The following is a 16,871-nucleotide window of genomic DNA, read 5'->3' as shown; positions in this document are numbered from 1 at the left end:
GTCAACTACACGTAACAAATAACATGTCATGGATTGTGACTGCATGAATACAGGTCGTTCTGCCCTACAGTATTCTGACAACCCTTAAATGATAGCTAAATGTAACCAACCCCAATCCCAATTTTTCATCACTTAAGGTCCACGGTACCTTCTATTGTCATTGCGCATACGTTCTCCGCATCTCGAGATACTCGCATTTCCTCTCCGTGATGCTTACTACTACAGGGATATTTTTGCGCGGTTTTAAACTATCTGGAGAAAGTAGATCTTAGCAAGTGTCCTTGGTATCCAAAATGAAAATTGGGGGTAACCATGCATTTTTGAGAGATACAATTAAGCTTCAATTTGAGAAAGAACGCCCATACATTGCTAATTGTATTTTAAAGCTTTTTACAAATATTATTCATCAATTATCTTTGAAAAATGCGTGGTTACCCCCAATTTTCTTTTTGGATTTCAAGAACACTTGTTAAGATCTACATTTCCTGCATAATCACATACCGGGGAAAAAATATCTTTACTTAGTAGCCACCGTCCTTAAATCAGTGCTTAAACCTAATCATTGAAATGGATGCTTAGGCTAGCTAATAATCGTTAAAATGAGTGCTTAGACGCAATAATACGTGGGGCTGATCGACTCTGGGGCGGAACGACCGGCTACCGACTTGACAAACTTCTCCTGCATGATACAATGTACATGTATATTAATTGCCAGGCACCTTACAATTATTATGCCTTTTACCGAGGTCTGATATAATTATACCTTCATTGAAGTTAAATTTCAAGGCACAAACACAAAAGTCAGATTTTAAGATTGCCATACATGAATACAAGAAGAAGAGGCAAGATATTTTAGATGGAAAAAAACCAGGAAATTAAAAGCTGAGTCACTGAAAACAAATGTTCTGCTGATCTTCATCTCAACAATGTGAAAAAGATAAGCCAGACTCACCGTCCACCTCTTTGTAGCTGCCTCGTCGTATAGTTGTTTCTGCTTAGTTTCTATGTACTTAAAGAAAGGATTTTCGCACAAATTCTCGTCGTAGCCGGAACCTTCAATATTTACGTCGTCCGCCATTTTTGATTCAAATCCACAGGCAAATACGCATATATTAACTTCATCAACCGCTGTTCAATTTGAGGCTCACATAGATAAATGGCGGCTTTCGACACGAATTTTGACAATTTTAGAAAGAGTTTCGGAATTTCATTAGAATATGTGCCATCTAAAACAAAGCGTTCTACACTATTTTGTAAAGAGGTGTGGAGGACAATTTAAACGCAGTTTCACCACGTGCTTTTTCTTTCCCGGGCAAGGATCTCAGAGTGTCGGAATGTGCAAACATATGCTCAGAGAACCGACCGCTCTGCGTCTATTTGAGAAGGCTCGTGAGATTTTAGGCTATGATTTGTTGCGCTTGTGCCTTGAGGGACCTGTGGAGGACCTTAACAAGACACAAAATTGTCAGCCTGCTGTTGTTGTGGCCTCATTAGCAGCACTGCAGAATTTTTATGCGAAAAACATTAAGGTACGTTTTCCCGCCAAGGCAAGGATGAACAAGTTGTTTTATTTTCTTTAACTGTTAAGGGTTTTCCACAAGTAAAAAGATTACAACACTGTCGATCCTTTCAGTACGGCAACGTTTTGATATTTATCCAACATCATAGTCAAGCATTTTTTAAAAATATTATATGCCTGCAAGGCTCAAATTGTTGCCATGGTAACGGTTCAAAGCGTTGCTAAAGGCCGCCAAGACTTAAAATACCTTATAAAATTTGGAAAATCCCATGAAATCTCTTTACTGAAATGTGCTATGAGAAAAATTTATTAAAATTTGAATTTTTAGGAAAATCCAATGTTGCCTAGTCTGATTATTCATTTTGTTAAAAAGTTTGGGTTAAACCACTGAGCAACAATATGAAAAGTCCACTTCTGGTTGATTTGCTGTGCTCTAAAATGCCTTTGCTTAATCCTCTCATTTTTCTTAAGAGCCTTTGTGAGATCTTTAATTTTCCCAGCGTTTTCAAAAGTGAAGATAATTATTGCGTTTGACAAGAGAGAACGCAGTTCATAATCTTGGGTATCCTGTGGTTTCAAGGGTGACCTCTTTTGAGATTTTTCAACCGTCTGCATTTTCTGTGCCATTTTGAATTATGTCATATGGCAGATGCGCAGACTATCGTGCACCTCGTGGTTTTCATAGTAATCTGAGCATTGTAAAGCGGATATCTAAAGACTACCTCATGGTTTTCATAGTAGTGTAGTAAAGTTTCTTCTACTAGCATTTCATATAGGATTCTTAATGCCTATTTCCTCAGGGTTGACTCATGTATTGATATGTAAGTATTAAGCATTATGCTCATCTTCGAAGGATTTTTACTAGGACGGAAACCTTATATACTCCCTCAACTATTACAGAACCCAAATTTCATCTCCATGATTGTACTTCATAATCAATGATTACTCCTAGTAGCAAGAGGAGAGTTAAAAATAGCCAGATCATGATGACTGTTGTGAAAAAAAAATGACTATTGCAGTTAGGTAGTTTTTATTTAAAGTGGTTTTGATACACCCAGATACCCAAACATGGAGATTTGGTGGAAGGTGCAATTAGTGCTCTCACCACCTCATCAACTCCTGCTCCACAAAACTCAGAGCATTGGAGTTTACTAAGATATGTATTTTGCATTCTCAAATTTTTGTAGTTTTCTTTTTGTAAAATCCAAAGCTAACAAGGCATAACTTATAATCACCAACATAAGAGGGTTGAAATGCCTTGGATAAGGGTTGATATATTTAATTAAAGGCAATAATTTGTAAGTTTATAAAATGCTTAAAGCGAGATATTAACGCGGCTGCCATGATGAAATCCAGTTAACAAGTAATTCACTTGAAGTACGTACTGGTAAATCCATTCTTATGTTACTAGTAGACATTTTGAAACTTTGCTTTAGGGATTGCCTGATTGGTTGAATGAACTTGACGCATGCACAACAGTTACTGCTGGGTTTAGCGTTGGAGAGATCTCAGCTTTAATATTTTCTGGAGCACTTTCTTTTGAAGATGGTATGGCTCTTATGAAAATATCCTCCTGTAACTTGCTTAATTCTTAATGAAATAATAATTATAATAATAATTATTGTAAAATTTTCTAATTTTATTATCTGCAAAGTACAAATTTATGAACTCTTGGCTTTCTCTGGTTAGGTCTAAAGGTAGTACAAGTCCGTGCACGAGCCATGCAAGAAGCTTCTGATCAATACCCCAGTGGCATGGTGTCGGTAATTGGTCATAAAGAGGTCAATGTGATGGAGCTTTGTGATGCTGCAATGGACTTTTCATCAAGCAATGGGACACAGAAGCCAGTCGCCAGCATAGCAAACTATCTATTTCCTGGAGGATGGGTCATAGGTGGTGATGCATCATCTGTAGAGTATATCCTGGAGTTTGGAAAGGCAAAGGTACAAGTGCCCAACATGACAAAGTTACATTCTTGGTGACCATTGAATAAATTGAATTCCAAGTTCACTTTCAGCTTCTTTTTAAACCGAGATTAAATGTAATGTTCTTGTTGTCATTAGTTTTCAGTGTTAAATTGATAAACATCACATTAAGTTAATGGTTCACTTGCTTTGGAAAAGAGCCATAGCAGGGGTTTCAATAAAATATAAAGTTGTCAGCTAGTTTGATTAGAGTAAACAACTGTACATGTTGTCATTTTGCTAATGAATTACGGTATACTTTAACCTTATGTTTGAAAGAATCTGTATTTAATGGAGGGGACATAGTTCTTGACTGGTTAACCCACTGACCTTTCAGAGCTGCCCTAGGACACCACCAGTTGATGAGTAAAATCATCTGCCATTAGACAGAGTGAAAAATTACTCCCAGGAGTCAAGGGGTTAATTACTTCTGTTCTGGGAAAAAAGTAGCCAACTTCTCTGAATAAAGTAGCTGACGCTTTTTATTGGCTGTCTTTGCTTACTTAATAGTGAAACCACTGCCTGAGGCTTTTGCCTGGCTTTTGATTTTATCATTTCAGACCTTGATACAAAAAGGGCAAGGACTTGTGGTCTTGTAATCCTCATTAAAGTACTTAAAATTCAGCCTGCTTTTCATGTACCCCGGTATGGGACATTCTTATCTCAGTGCAAGAGCAGGGTTTTCAATAAGAACCGGGTGCCGGTGAAACTCACCAGCTATTGCACATGAACTTGCTGCCTACTTTTGCTTAAAAAATTACCCCACATTTTATGAGAAACATTTGCACAGAACATGAGCCTTGGATCGACAAAGTTTTGTTCATGGAAAGCAAAAGAGATGCCTGAATTCTGAGTAATTTTGTTGGCGATTTCTGTTTTTCTGTCCATGCGAGGATCAAGCACACATGTTTTTGAGGCACCAGTCCAGCAGTCCAGTACTTGGTATAATTTTAATTTGCTGCCTGATTTGTTAACTACATTTCAAGTGTGACAATACAACATCTGCGAAAAGTCTTTTCGGTCACGACAGATGAAATACATTGCACGCAGCTGTATAGAATGCAAAGGAGCCTTAAACAGAATTTCAAAAAAAAAGTTAATTCATGTACTCTCTCTGAATAAAAAATTTAATGATATTGACCAGTGTCCTGTTCAAATAGCCTAATAATTATTCATGCAGAATGCAGGAAATGCATTCTAAGAGGCCCAAATTTCAAACTTTTCCTGAAGAAAGATGCCCCCGGACCCCCATACAAGACCGTGCTTTTGGCCCTCGGAAAGCATGCGGGTTGTTCATTCTCCGCCTACTACTAAAAACCCTGCAAGGGCGTTTTTTTAAGGGACTAAGGTGTTTTGAAAGGGGACTAGGCTAACCTGGACAGCTTGTTAAAGTTTGCCTTGAGCAGTATTCCCTCAGTTACTGTGATGAGATTTAAGAAGGTTGTCTTTCTGTCATCCACAAAGCAATGAGCCTTTCCTAACTTGAACGAGAAAGTATCTAAAATTATGGTGTTCAGGGCACATGTGCAATAGCTGACTGTGTCCCTTTAGGAAAGGAAGTGATGAATTTTTCAGTTGTGACCTGTGCATTTCTAATTCTATCTCCTCTTGCGGCAAAATAATACCAATTGAATCTGAGAGATTTACTTTGGTCACTGAGATGAGATTTTAAGATTGTATGTTGCTAATCCTTCTCAGAGTGATAATTGCTTTAAAGGAAGAAATGCCCATCTGATTTACTACAAATGCTATCAACCTTTATAAAAAGATATTTATTTTGGAATAATTTTTGTTTTCTCTTTAGCATTGTATCAAGAGAGCTCAGCTCATCCCAGTAAGTGGTGCATTTCATACAGAGCTCATGAAGCCTGCACAAGCCCCCCTCAGAGAAGTGTTGGAATCTGTGTGTATTCAGACACCTAAGTGTACTGTGTATTCTGGGACAAGCTGTACACCATTTACTTCTCCTGGTGTCATAAAAAGGTAAAACAAATAAAAGGAAAGGAAAGGAACTTTATTTAAGTGTCTAGTCTTCTAGCGCTGGAGCACTAATTGGGGACACTGTAAACTGAAATGAACAAATTGACACTTTCGTTCCCAAGATCAAAACATGAATTCCTTGTCCTAACTAGGTAATTAATAATTGTTATTCATTCTCCGAACTGGAGGCGCGGTGGCCTCGTGGTCAGTGTGCTCGACTCCGGATCGAGTGGTCTGGGTTCGGGTCCTGGCCGGGGACATATTGTGTTGTGTTCTTGGGCAAAACACTTTAATCTCACGGTGCCTCTCTTTACCCAGGTGTATAAATGGGTACCGGCGAATTTAATGCTGGGGGTAACCCTGCGATGGACTGGCATCCCATCCAGGGGGGAGGAGAAATACTCCTAATTGCTTCATGCTACAGAAAACGGAGATAAGCGCCAGCCTGATGGGCCTTCTAGGCTTGTAGCAGACTTTACCTTTACCAATCATTCTCCTAACTAGGCAAGTAAATAATTTATGCTGACACATTTGCCTTATCATCTCACAGCAGAGATACAATCATGTATTGCTGAGCCAACAACAACTGAGTGTAGAAATAGAATAAAAATGTTACCTGTTATTTCAGAGTAAATAAACTTAAAGCTTCAAACTGATATGTATGAAAACTGTTTGTAAGAGATCTGTGAGGTAGTGGTGGTTCAAAGAGTGGATTTTGGTGCTAATGCTTTGGATAAATCAAAGCACTTTTAGAGTTTTCAAATCATTGCAGTTTTGAAAGGAAAGCCTCAAAAATTCAGGCTTGGGAACAGGACTTAAACCCATAACCTCTGCAATAGTGATAAAGTGCTCTACCTATCGAGCTAGTATCAAGCCAATTTGGAGCTGTTCATTTTGTGAGTTTGTAAACAAAACCATACAGGATGTGAATAACATTATGCAGAGGCTATACCGTAAACACCCGCAGATAAGCCACACCCTGAATTTAGCAGGTCAATTTTTGGAAAAAAAGTTTTTTTGAAAGAAATCAAAAGAATCAGAGGTCTTCTTCATCCACTGTTCATCGAAGGTAAACTCACTATTAACATAATTGCTACAGAAAATACTTCAAAGCCTTACCCACAATTTTATCACTTAAATATAATGAACATTGTTTCTACCAACTTTGACATATGATTGATCTTTTTCTGGTATTTGTTGACAGGAAGTTCTTCATTTAACACAGTTTTTCCATAGATTTTTGCATTACAACAAAAACATTAGATCAGACGCAAAGATGGAAAACTGGACACCGGAAGCAGCCTTTTTCAAATGTTCCCGCAGATAAGCCACACCCCCAATTTCTTGCAACAATTTTTGGAAAAAAGGCACGGGTGTTTACGGTACTACGAAGAAGGGAATGACTCGCCCCCTATCATTGTGGCCGGGGTTCAACTCTCAGACTTACTGTCACACATGGGTTGAGTTTGTTTGTTCTCTACAACTTCGTTCCCAAGGTCTCTCTTCTCTGCCTCTTTTGTCGTTCAACGACAATGGAGGCAGAGAAGAGAGACCCTGGGAATGAGGTTGGGTTCTCTACTCTGTTCCAAGAGGTTTTTTCCTGCTGGGTACTCCGCCTATGATTTGACCTGAGCTGATTTGATTTTCGTACAGTATCTCCAATTAGTGCCCTGTCACTGCCCAAGTTGTCAATTAAATAGAGCTCATAGTATTACTTTATTCATTATTGGAGGACTGTTTATCTTTGAACTGCTGAAAAGAGCATATTAAAGTGCCCCTTACCCTTCAATTTGTTTTTTTTTTTTGGTAGATTTTCATATCTTTCAAGAACTCATTTTCAGAAAATTTTTAAATATTGAATCCTGTTTTTTTTACAAATGCTAAAAGGGAAGGCAGTCTAGACTATTTCTTCACCTACATGTATCGTTCGCATTAGTCCCCCACTTCGCCAAATGCATCCATATATCGAGCATGACGTAAGAAAAAGACATTGTGCAAGCTTGAGTTGTTGGAATTTGCGCTCGTAAAAAAATCAGGATTCAATAATGTTAAAAAAATTTCTGAAAATGAGTTCTTGAAAGATATGAAAATCTACCCAAAAAAACGAGGCAAACGGTCAAGTTAGTTAATTAACAAAAAGAAAGTCATTGAAGTTACGAACGATACTTAACGGAAGGAGAGCCTGAAAAGTCAGGCTGGAACATGACTTGAGCCCTTAACCTCTGCTATACCTCAGAGGTACATTTATGTTATATAATATATCTTTCAAATCACAACTTACTTTCCAATTTTTAAGCAACAGAAGCCAAAAGGTGAAAGTATGGCAGGCTCTAAGCCAGCTGTCCATTACCTCCTTGTTTTGAATCAAATTGTGTGCTAAAATATGGAGACATGCAATAAAAGATGTAGTGATTTTGGAATAAGTCAATCATTTTGTTATTAAACCATTAAAAAAAAATCTTTATGACTTTGTGAACATTTTGAGCAATAACAGACCACCTGTGAGCAATTCCTCTGTGATTTTTTGAGCCATTAATTATCTTGATAATTTTAAGATGCTTTATAAACTTTATGGCCATTATGGCTCATCGGCAAATTCAAGCTGAGTGGTCACATTTTACAGTGAATTTTCAGTGGTAGATTTTCTTGTCAAGTTAACTCCCTTAAAACATGAAACCTGGTAACTCGTTTGAAGGTATGGAGGCTATATGCCTGGAAGCTCAGGAAAGAAAGTAACCCAAAACCCTCAATTTGGCTAACCTTAGGCCTAAAAACCAACTTTAGGCCTAGGGTTAGCCAAATTGAGGGTTTTGGGTTACTTGCTTCGTTTGCGAGTCTTGGGGGTCTTTGTTTTCAAGACACCCACTCACCTCAATGGTTTTGATAAGTACCAACAGCTGACAAAGAGCATCAGCTTTACTTCTTTCAGATAAGTCGGCTTACTTTTTCCCTAAATTGAAGTAATGGAAGACAGATTTTTTAAAACCTAAGATTTAAGTTAATTTTAACAGTGATGTGGCATCCTTTTTAAAAAATGGCATTCCCCCAGACACCCTTTAGGAAGGGAAATAAGTATATCTTATTTAGATGTTTTGGTGTGTAGTATCGCCGATCATCTCTGGGACACTATTTTTTTTCCTCCTTGTTTGGCATTTTATAATTTCTAATACTTGTGCTATGAGTGTGAAACTCTTTACATTCACACTGCACAAAGTGTAGGAAACATACTGTGATTGGTGATATTATCAAACACTATTGAAAGAGGACTTTGCAAATTTAAGAAAAGGTAATTTGTGTTTAGGAGCAATACACTCTTTTTTTATACCAACGTCTCATTTTGAGGCACAGGCTGAATGTTCTTTTTTTTTAAAAAACCTGAAAACACTCTTACCATTTTGGCCATCTTACGCTAACATGTTCTTAAGGTTGTGTGGTATAGTAAGTTTGACTACAAACTAGTTGTTCTTCATTGTATTATGCAATAACAAAACCACTTTGTTAATGTTAAAAACAACCATACATGTAAGTATTTGAGTTAATATTGTCTTGTTAGACTAAAGCCTTACATTCTTTACCTCTATTTGTACTAAGGTAAACACCAGCATAATTGTAAGAACCTAGATTTTTCTAAGTTAGGCTAAATAGGTTCTTATAAAACTGGTATTTACGGTAGTTTAGGCTATCTAGGTTCTTAAATTGGTTCTTATTTCCACAAAAGATATCTACAGCTGTACTCTATGATATGGTATGACTGATTTCCTTTGATGAGGACACAGACTTATGAAGGTTGAACAAGATCTGTGAAGTTCAATTTGTCCCCTAAAATAAGAACTTGTTTAATTTTTTAGGCTAACCTGGTTCTTATGTAAGGTAGCTCTAAAATGAAATTTTTTAGCCTAACAGGTTCTTAAATTCCAGGTTTTTATACTCACAAAAAAAAAAAACAAATGAGCACAATAAAGGTGTTCTTAACTGACTCTCAGCCAGGCATGTTCTTAGCTTGTTTTTAAAATTTTGATTAATCTCGGCGTGATTGTTGTTACAAAAAGGTTCTTAGTATGCTTCTTATGTATGCTTTTTTACTTTTATCAACTGTCAAGTTCTTGCATTTTATTGTCCTATTGATTCATCTCATTGCTTAACATTATTGTAATCTGTAACCTCTAAAACAACAAAACCACTCAAGCAAACTTCCCTCTGATTGTTAACAAAATATCAAAGATTGCTCACTGATTTCTTCATTTGCATTTCTCCCTTGTTACCTATTCACTTTAAGTTTAAAAACAAACTGGCAAAAGCCATTGAGGCACATTTCATAATCCTCCATCAATTGCTGCCCTGATATTGTTCATACACTCTTGACCTTCAGGAACAATATTTCTTGAACATGCAAGTACATGTAGAAGTCAACACCAGTGACATTTTTTCTATATTTTGTTATCTGTATAGAGCAGGGAATGAATTCTTTTTGGTTTTTGTTCCTCTTTGACAGCATAGGTGTTAACAACTTGATTCATAGAGGGAAAAAATAAGATATTTTTGTGATGATGTAATCAATAATATTATACTAGCCACTTGAAAGGATGATCAGTTGATGATATCTGTTAATATCAAGCTCATATTTTAAACGTGAAGAACTCTCATTTCTTATGTTTCTAACGTTCCATGGGTCATCACAGTTGAGGGAGAACCTGAGTAATAATCTCTTGAAAATAATCTGGGCCTGAAGAGGGCTTGAACCTATGATTATGCAATAATTGTGCTGGAGGCCAACTATTCCTTTGGCTGAGTCATCAATCCATTTTGGAACTTTTCAGTTAAAACATTGCATGTTTATATTTAAGGTAACCCCTGTAATCTTTTTTAAGGTGAAAAGGTACATGTAATATTGTGCCGTAAAATATCCTTTTGGTATGTTAGCAGTTGCACTTGCTTGTATTTAGGTAATCTCATCTACAAGATTTGAATGAGAGGCCACTTCAGCATCTTACAAAAATAGTATTTTTGCAAGTACAGTAAAGGTAATAATGTCTTCAAAGCAGTGCATGTAGCTATGGTTCATTTTAAAAATGGATCTCTCTAGAAATTACTAATTTTAGCCCTTAAGTCCCAATAGTGACCAATCTTGTTTTTGGAAGGGATCAAGTGAGTTAAAACTAAATTATACATGCAACCAAGTCTGAGACAAGTTCTCCTTTTAATATCATAACACCTGTCTATTCAAATTTGAATTGCTATTTTCAAGCCACGTAGAAAACATTTACCAGTAAAAATAGAACTGTAACCAGGATAAGACATATTAAAATGTAGAAACGTTCTCTGGTTAAAAAACGGTTAATAAAGAATCATAAGCTTTCGGCTATCAGTCTATAGCCTTTAACGAATGAAAAAATTGTAAGCGCGTAGACGGAATATAAATTATACGAAAAAGGGTGCGAAAAAATTCTTATAAAAATGTGATACAAAAAGAGGTGTGAAAAAGGAGTGAAAAATGATGTAAAAAAGAGACTAATTACAATAAAATGGAGTATTGCCTAGGCAACAGCTTAGAGTTATTTTCCACGTCGAAAGTTTTTGCTGTATGCCATGATTCTAGTGTTTTTCGAACGTGGTAATTGCCTTTGTCAATAACACAAGCATCATCGAAGTCAATGGAGTGGTTGTTTTGCCATGCATGGTTGGCAACGTTTGAGCCCTTTGTAAAGTTCTTAAAGTTTCGTTGATGTTCCTTTTTTCAGGTTTGAAAGCATCTTCCGGTTTCTCCTATGTAGTTCCATGGAAAGTCTTTGCATGGGATTTTATAAACAACATTGGATTGGAGATGTGGTGGTTTTCTGAACTTCGGAGACGGGAATTCTTGTTGGAGGGTTTTGAATGGTTTGTTGACAACGCGGATTTCATTTTTACGGAGTAATCTCGTGAGAGGCTCAGTTAGGCCGCTGATGTAGGGGAGGCATACAAAACCCTTATGAGTATCAGATGGATCAACCCATTTGAAAAACATAGAGACCAATTCTTCTGGCGGGGGAACTGTAGGTGACGGTGGTTTCTTATTAAGAATGCTGGAAATAACGGACGATGGGTAGCCGTTAGCTTCTAACGCGGCTATGACGTGGCTGGTTTCCCGTATTTTTCCTTCATGGCTGGTGGGAAGGCTAGATGCCTGAAACAAAAGGGTCGAGGCCGTGCGGATTTTGTGTTTTTTATCATGATGAGAAGAGAAATCCAGGTATCTGTCAGTATGGGTTGGTTTCCGATAAACATCAATGACAACGACACCATTTCTTCTGGAAACCAAAGTGTCAAGGAAGGCAATTTGACCATTGTTTTCAAGTTCAATAGTGAAAGAAATTTTGGGGTCGGATGCGTTAAGAGTATTGTGAAAGGAAGAGACAGCGTCCTTCTTGATGATCACGAAACTGTCATCAACATAACGTTTCCAAACCTTTGGTGGGACTGAAGAGGTACTTATAGCTAGTTCCTCGATCACTTCCATGCAGAGGTTGGCGACGATAGGGCTAACTGGGCTGCCCATAGCACAACCATGAATCTGCTTGTATATACAGTTATTATAAACAAAATAATTATTTCAGTAGAGAAATGATGTCATCAGTGTTGAGACTTGTTCTGAGGTGTAATGTATTGTATTTTGGTGTCATGGACAAAATGGATTATGACACCAAAATGGAAGCTCTACTCGGTGACCGTGACACTTACCGTCCAGTAGACAAGTCACCATTCGCTAAAATTGAAAAGGATTTAAACCACAGACTCCTCGATCTCAAAAGACAAAACAAGATTGATGATTTGATTCATCGTAAACTCCGTTCTTCTGATGGTTCCCCGCCCGACATCTGTGGTTCCATTAAACACCATAAACCGGGCTTCCCTCTTCGACCGATTGTTTCTTCCATTGGCTCTGCCCTCTATGATACATCCAAGTTCCTTTCGGATATTCTATCGCCGATCCAGAACCTTAATGGATATTCTGTCCTTAAGTCCTCGCAGTTCGCCAATGAAGTGGCTAATATGGAAATTTCAGATGACGAGGGTATGGTTTCATTTGACGTTGTGTCGCCTTTCACAGCTATCCCAGTGAACAAAGCCTGTGAATACATTCGGGACAAATTAAACAATGACAATACATTACACCTCAGAACAAGTGTCAACACTGATGACATCATTTCTCTACTGGAGTTTATCCTTTAAAATAATTATTTTGTTTATAATAACTGTATATACAAGCAGATTCATGGTTGTGCTATGGGCAGCCCAGTTAGCCCTATCGTCGCCAACCTCTGCATGGAAGTGATCGAGGAGCAAGCTATAAGTACCTCTTCAGTCCCACCAAAGGTCTGGAAACGTTATGTTGATGACAGTTTCGTAATTATCAAGAAGGACGCTGTCTCTTCCTTTCACAATACTTTACACGCATCCGACCCTAAAATTTCTTTCACTATTGAACTTGAAAACAATGTTCAAATTGCCTTCCTTGACACTTTGGTTTCCAGAAGAAATGGTGTTGTTGTCATTGATGTTTATCGGAAACCAACCCATACTGACAGATACCTGGATTTCTCTTCTCGTCATGATAAAAAACACAAAATCAGCACGGCCTCAACCCTTTTGTTTCGGGCATCTAGCCTTCCTACCAGCCATGAAGGAAAAATACGGGAAACCAGCCACGTCAGAGCCGCGTTAGAAGCTAACGGCTACCCATCGTCCGTCATTTCTACCATTCTTAATAAGAAGCCACCGTCACCTACAGTTCCTCCGCCAGAAGAATTGGTCTCTATGTTTTTCAAATGGGTTGATCCATCTGATACTCACAAGGGTTTTGCATGCCTCCCCTACATCAGCGGTCTAACTGAGCCTCTCACGAGATTACTCCGTAAAAATGAAATCCGCGTTGTTAACAAACCATTCAAAACCCTTCAACAAGAATTCCCGTCTCCAAAGTTCAGACAACCACCACATCTCCAATCCAATGTTGTTTATAAAATCCCATGCAAAGACTGTCCATGGAACTACATAGGAGAAACCGGAAGATGCTTTCAAACCCGAAAAAAGGAACGCCAACGAAACTTGATGAACTATACAAAGGGCTCAAACGTTGCCAACCATGCGTTGCAAAACAAGCAGTCCATTGACTTCGATGATGCTTGTGTTATTGACAAAGGCAATTACCGCGTTCGAAAAACACTAGAATCATGACATACAGCAAAAACTTTCGACACGGAAAATAACTCTAAGCCGTTGCCTAGGCAATACTCCATTTTATTGTAATTAGTCTCTTTTTTACATCATTTTTCACTCCTTTTTCACACCTCTTTTTGTATCACATTTTTATAAGAATTTTTTCGCACCCTTTTTCGTATATATTCCGTCTACGCGCTTACAATTTTTTCATTCATTAAAGGCTATAGACTGATAGCCGAAAGCTTATGATCGTTTTTTAACCGTTTTTTAACCAGAGAACGTTTCTACATTTTAAAACATTTACCGTTACCTCCTATGATTTAGGAAGTCAAGGTCTGTGTTGACAGTCAATTTGTGCTAAGCCTGACCACTATTTAAAACATCAATCATGTTTTAACAATTATATGCTTGCTACTAGTTCTGTGTGAAAGCTAAGAAATTTCATTTATGCAAAAATACAGAATCCATAAATCCTAATATTTTCACTCTGTACTAAATTAACTTTTACTCATGAAAAAAATCAACCATGTTCCATTCAAATGTCATATGGTCTGGAGAGGGGTTTAATAGCATTTTTCTCATTTCTGTCTTGCAGACTTAACCATTTAACCATTTAAATTTTGTACCCCTTTCTAGGATGTATGAAAAATGCCATTTAGAGAGAGAAAGATGTTTAGAGCCTTTACAGTCAGTTTGCAATGTCTGCTATGCCTTGCAAATTCCTTGTTGTACATGTATAGCTTCAATTCACACGTCCCAATTTGTTAGTTGGAATCTGTCACATGAGACATCCGTTGACCTCTAAGAAAAGTTAATTTAATGAGGGATCAGTTAATTGCCTTTCTGTTTTATTTCCTCCATTCTTCTTAACCTCTTGGAATAACTCTCCGATGCCGCCAGTGATATTAAGTGTCACAGTAGTTCACCTGCAGCAAGCTTGCCTAGGTTATTTTGTTGATGTCTGTGTTGGTTTATACCAGAGTTTCCTCGTTCTTTTTCAGGATAAACTTATTTATATACCGAATTTTATTTCACAGTAGAGCTTGCTGTGAAGGTTATGCCTGTCAGCAAAGTTTATATCAATAATATTAAAAACATTACTGGGTAACCAATAGTACATAAATTTTACATTTTACGTTAATAAATGTTATTTTGGAAAAGCTCTTTATTTGCTCCAGTGTCTCTTTTACTATGTAAGCATGGCAAAATGTTGAACTCTTTTTTAAAGTTTCGTTGTGTTTTAAATTCACATGCCATTTACTTTTTATGGTAAGGATCTCAAGTCAAATTATTGAATCTTACAAGGATAATGTTTTTAACTTGAAGTACCTCAACACACTTATCCACTGTATTTATCCTCTGATATTGTCCTGTACAAAATACATTGTTTTTTTTTTTAGGACCTTTTGATTGAAATTTCACTTTTTTATCAGCTTTGAAACACAGGAAAAGTGGTCATACTTTGATCCATAACCGAAGACTGAAGGGGAATGGGTTTTGATACCAGGATGGCGTCACAATTTAACTTGCATCACTGTTTTCAAAGAATCACAGTATCTTAGTGCAAAGCAGTCGGCCACGTCAACCGGGTATTGAACCCATTCCACTTTATTGCACAGCGTTGGATCAAAGTATGACCACTTTTCCCGTCTTTCAAAGCCAATAAAAAGTGAAATTTCAATCAAAATATTTTTAAAAAAACACAACGTATTCGAAACGGTTTCAGAGAATAAATAAAGTGGAAAAGTGTGTTGCAGTGATAGGCACTTTATATCTAAGAAATAATAGGTTTGTTAACATTTGCATTGCTTTGTTTATTTTCTTACAGCTTGCTAGTACATCAGTTGGTAGAGCCTGTAAATTGGCTAAAAACCATCAAAAACATCTTCAAGGAGCAACACGGTGCCACTGCTATCTATGAAGTGGGCCCTGGAAAACAGTTGAGGAGCATGATTTCTCGTATCGATAGAACACTTTTGAATAACTTCACAAACCTGGAGACATGACGCAAGGTTCTGTGACTGCTGGTTTAACTCAAGAAATTGTTGAAATGGAAAATGGGATGTTTATAGTTTTGTATATATATATATATATACATACCAGATGATTTTACTCCTCAATTGGAGACTGTTGGAAATGAGAGTTTAGGGAACCTTCTCCTGAAGCAATATACTGCATTGTAGTCTGAGTATAGAGAGATGCAAACAAAGTTATAGTTTTCCTTGATCTAGGAAGTCGTACCATTTTAAGTATTTCACAACAGCAAAGCAATACTTCCGGTACGTTACAGTCAAAACAACTTTGATCAAGGAAGCCGCTTAAATTCCACATTTAGCAAGCGATTATCAAGTACTAGAACAACACATAATTAGACAAGTAGCCATGATTGTCTAGACACTTTGAACCATGTCTTGCTACTTGTTGCTAATAATATTGTTATTGTTCATCAACTCATGAAGGTTTCTTCCTCAGATGATAAAAGTGGGAATACAGTATATGATTCTTGGGTATCTATTCTCAGAGATGCATGGGAAACTCCTGTGCAAATTTGGTTCATGTCTGTCTGATAATGACTGCTTTTTCAATGCTTCAACAAGGCCACACTATGTAATAATAGATTACACAATGTTGCCTTGCTGGACCATACAGTTGACTATTAGCTACAGAAAATTGACAAAATTTTCCACGATAGTACCTGCGGTGCGTATAGAAGACATCCACTTAACAATCTTGATCTTGAAATGCACAGGTCGCAACTAGATAGTGGGGTATCGTCTGACTGATTTCGTCGAACCTTCATTATAATCTTTGATTCAAGTGTATATGTGAAATGCCCTGAAACTAGACACAATTTATGTTTTTCTGCCTAAAGTTTTAGTCTAAAGAAAAATGAAATACAAACTTGTCATCTTCAAGGGATTTGTCTCTGATGTCTAGGACTTAATACTCAGATCACTGTTATGTGTAACGTAAATTCACATAATACTCAGATCACTGAAGTATGGAGATTTGTGGGACTTAACCCATTGTACTCTAGAGTTCCAATGTACATGAAAGCGCTGATCTTTAAAGCACAGAAAGTGGAGCTACTAAGTCACTTTAACGAACGTCTTTAACCCCTTATTTAAATTCTAATTGGACAATGTTAGGTCACCTTGTGGCAATGCGAGACAGACTTGCTGAAGGGTTTTGACTTAAGAATCGATGTG

The 16,871-nt window shown here is 37.3% G+C and overlaps 1 protein-coding gene and 1 pseudogene across 1 annotated transcript; one reads left to right on the top strand and one right to left on the bottom strand.

The window, feature by feature from the left end:
• The window catches only part of LOC138021345 (ankyrin repeat domain-containing protein 27-like), a 51,132-nt pseudogene extending 50,040 nt beyond the window's left edge, over positions 1–1,092 (bottom strand).
• A 28-nt stretch (positions 1,093–1,120) lies between these two features.
• On the top strand, positions 1,121–16,577 carry LOC138018586 (malonyl-CoA-acyl carrier protein transacylase, mitochondrial-like). The gene is made up of 5 exons (XM_068865277.1): positions 1,121–1,529; positions 2,956–3,067; positions 3,209–3,462; positions 5,288–5,466; positions 15,491–16,577. The coding sequence occupies exons 1-5, from the start codon at positions 1,218–1,220 to the stop codon at positions 15,666–15,668; spliced, it is 1,035 nt and encodes a 344-aa protein (XP_068721378.1). The 5' UTR covers positions 1,121–1,217; the 3' UTR covers positions 15,669–16,577.
• Positions 16,578–16,871: the final 294 nt, after the last annotated feature.

Source organism: Montipora capricornis, chromosome 10 (assembly GCF_036669925.1).
Source record: "Montipora capricornis isolate CH-2021 chromosome 10, ASM3666992v2, whole genome shotgun sequence".
NCBI classification, from domain to species: Eukaryota; Metazoa; Cnidaria; class Anthozoa; order Scleractinia; family Acroporidae; genus Montipora; species Montipora capricornis.
Note: the sequence above shows the minus strand (reverse complement) of the source record. Positions and strands in the feature narration are given on the sequence as shown.

Coding starts and splice junctions, on each gene's coding strand:
- LOC138018586 (XM_068865277.1), top strand. CDS start 1,218: ATGTGCCATCTAAAACAAAGCGTTCTACACTATTTTGTAAAGAGGTGT. Junction 3,068..3,208: donor AGCACTTTCTTTTGAAGATG/GTATGGCTCTTA, acceptor TTCTCTGGTTAG/GTCTAAAGGTAGTACAAGTC. Junction 3,463..5,287: donor TGGAGTTTGGAAAGGCAAAG/GTACAAGTGCCC, acceptor TTTTCTCTTTAG/CATTGTATCAAGAGAGCTCA.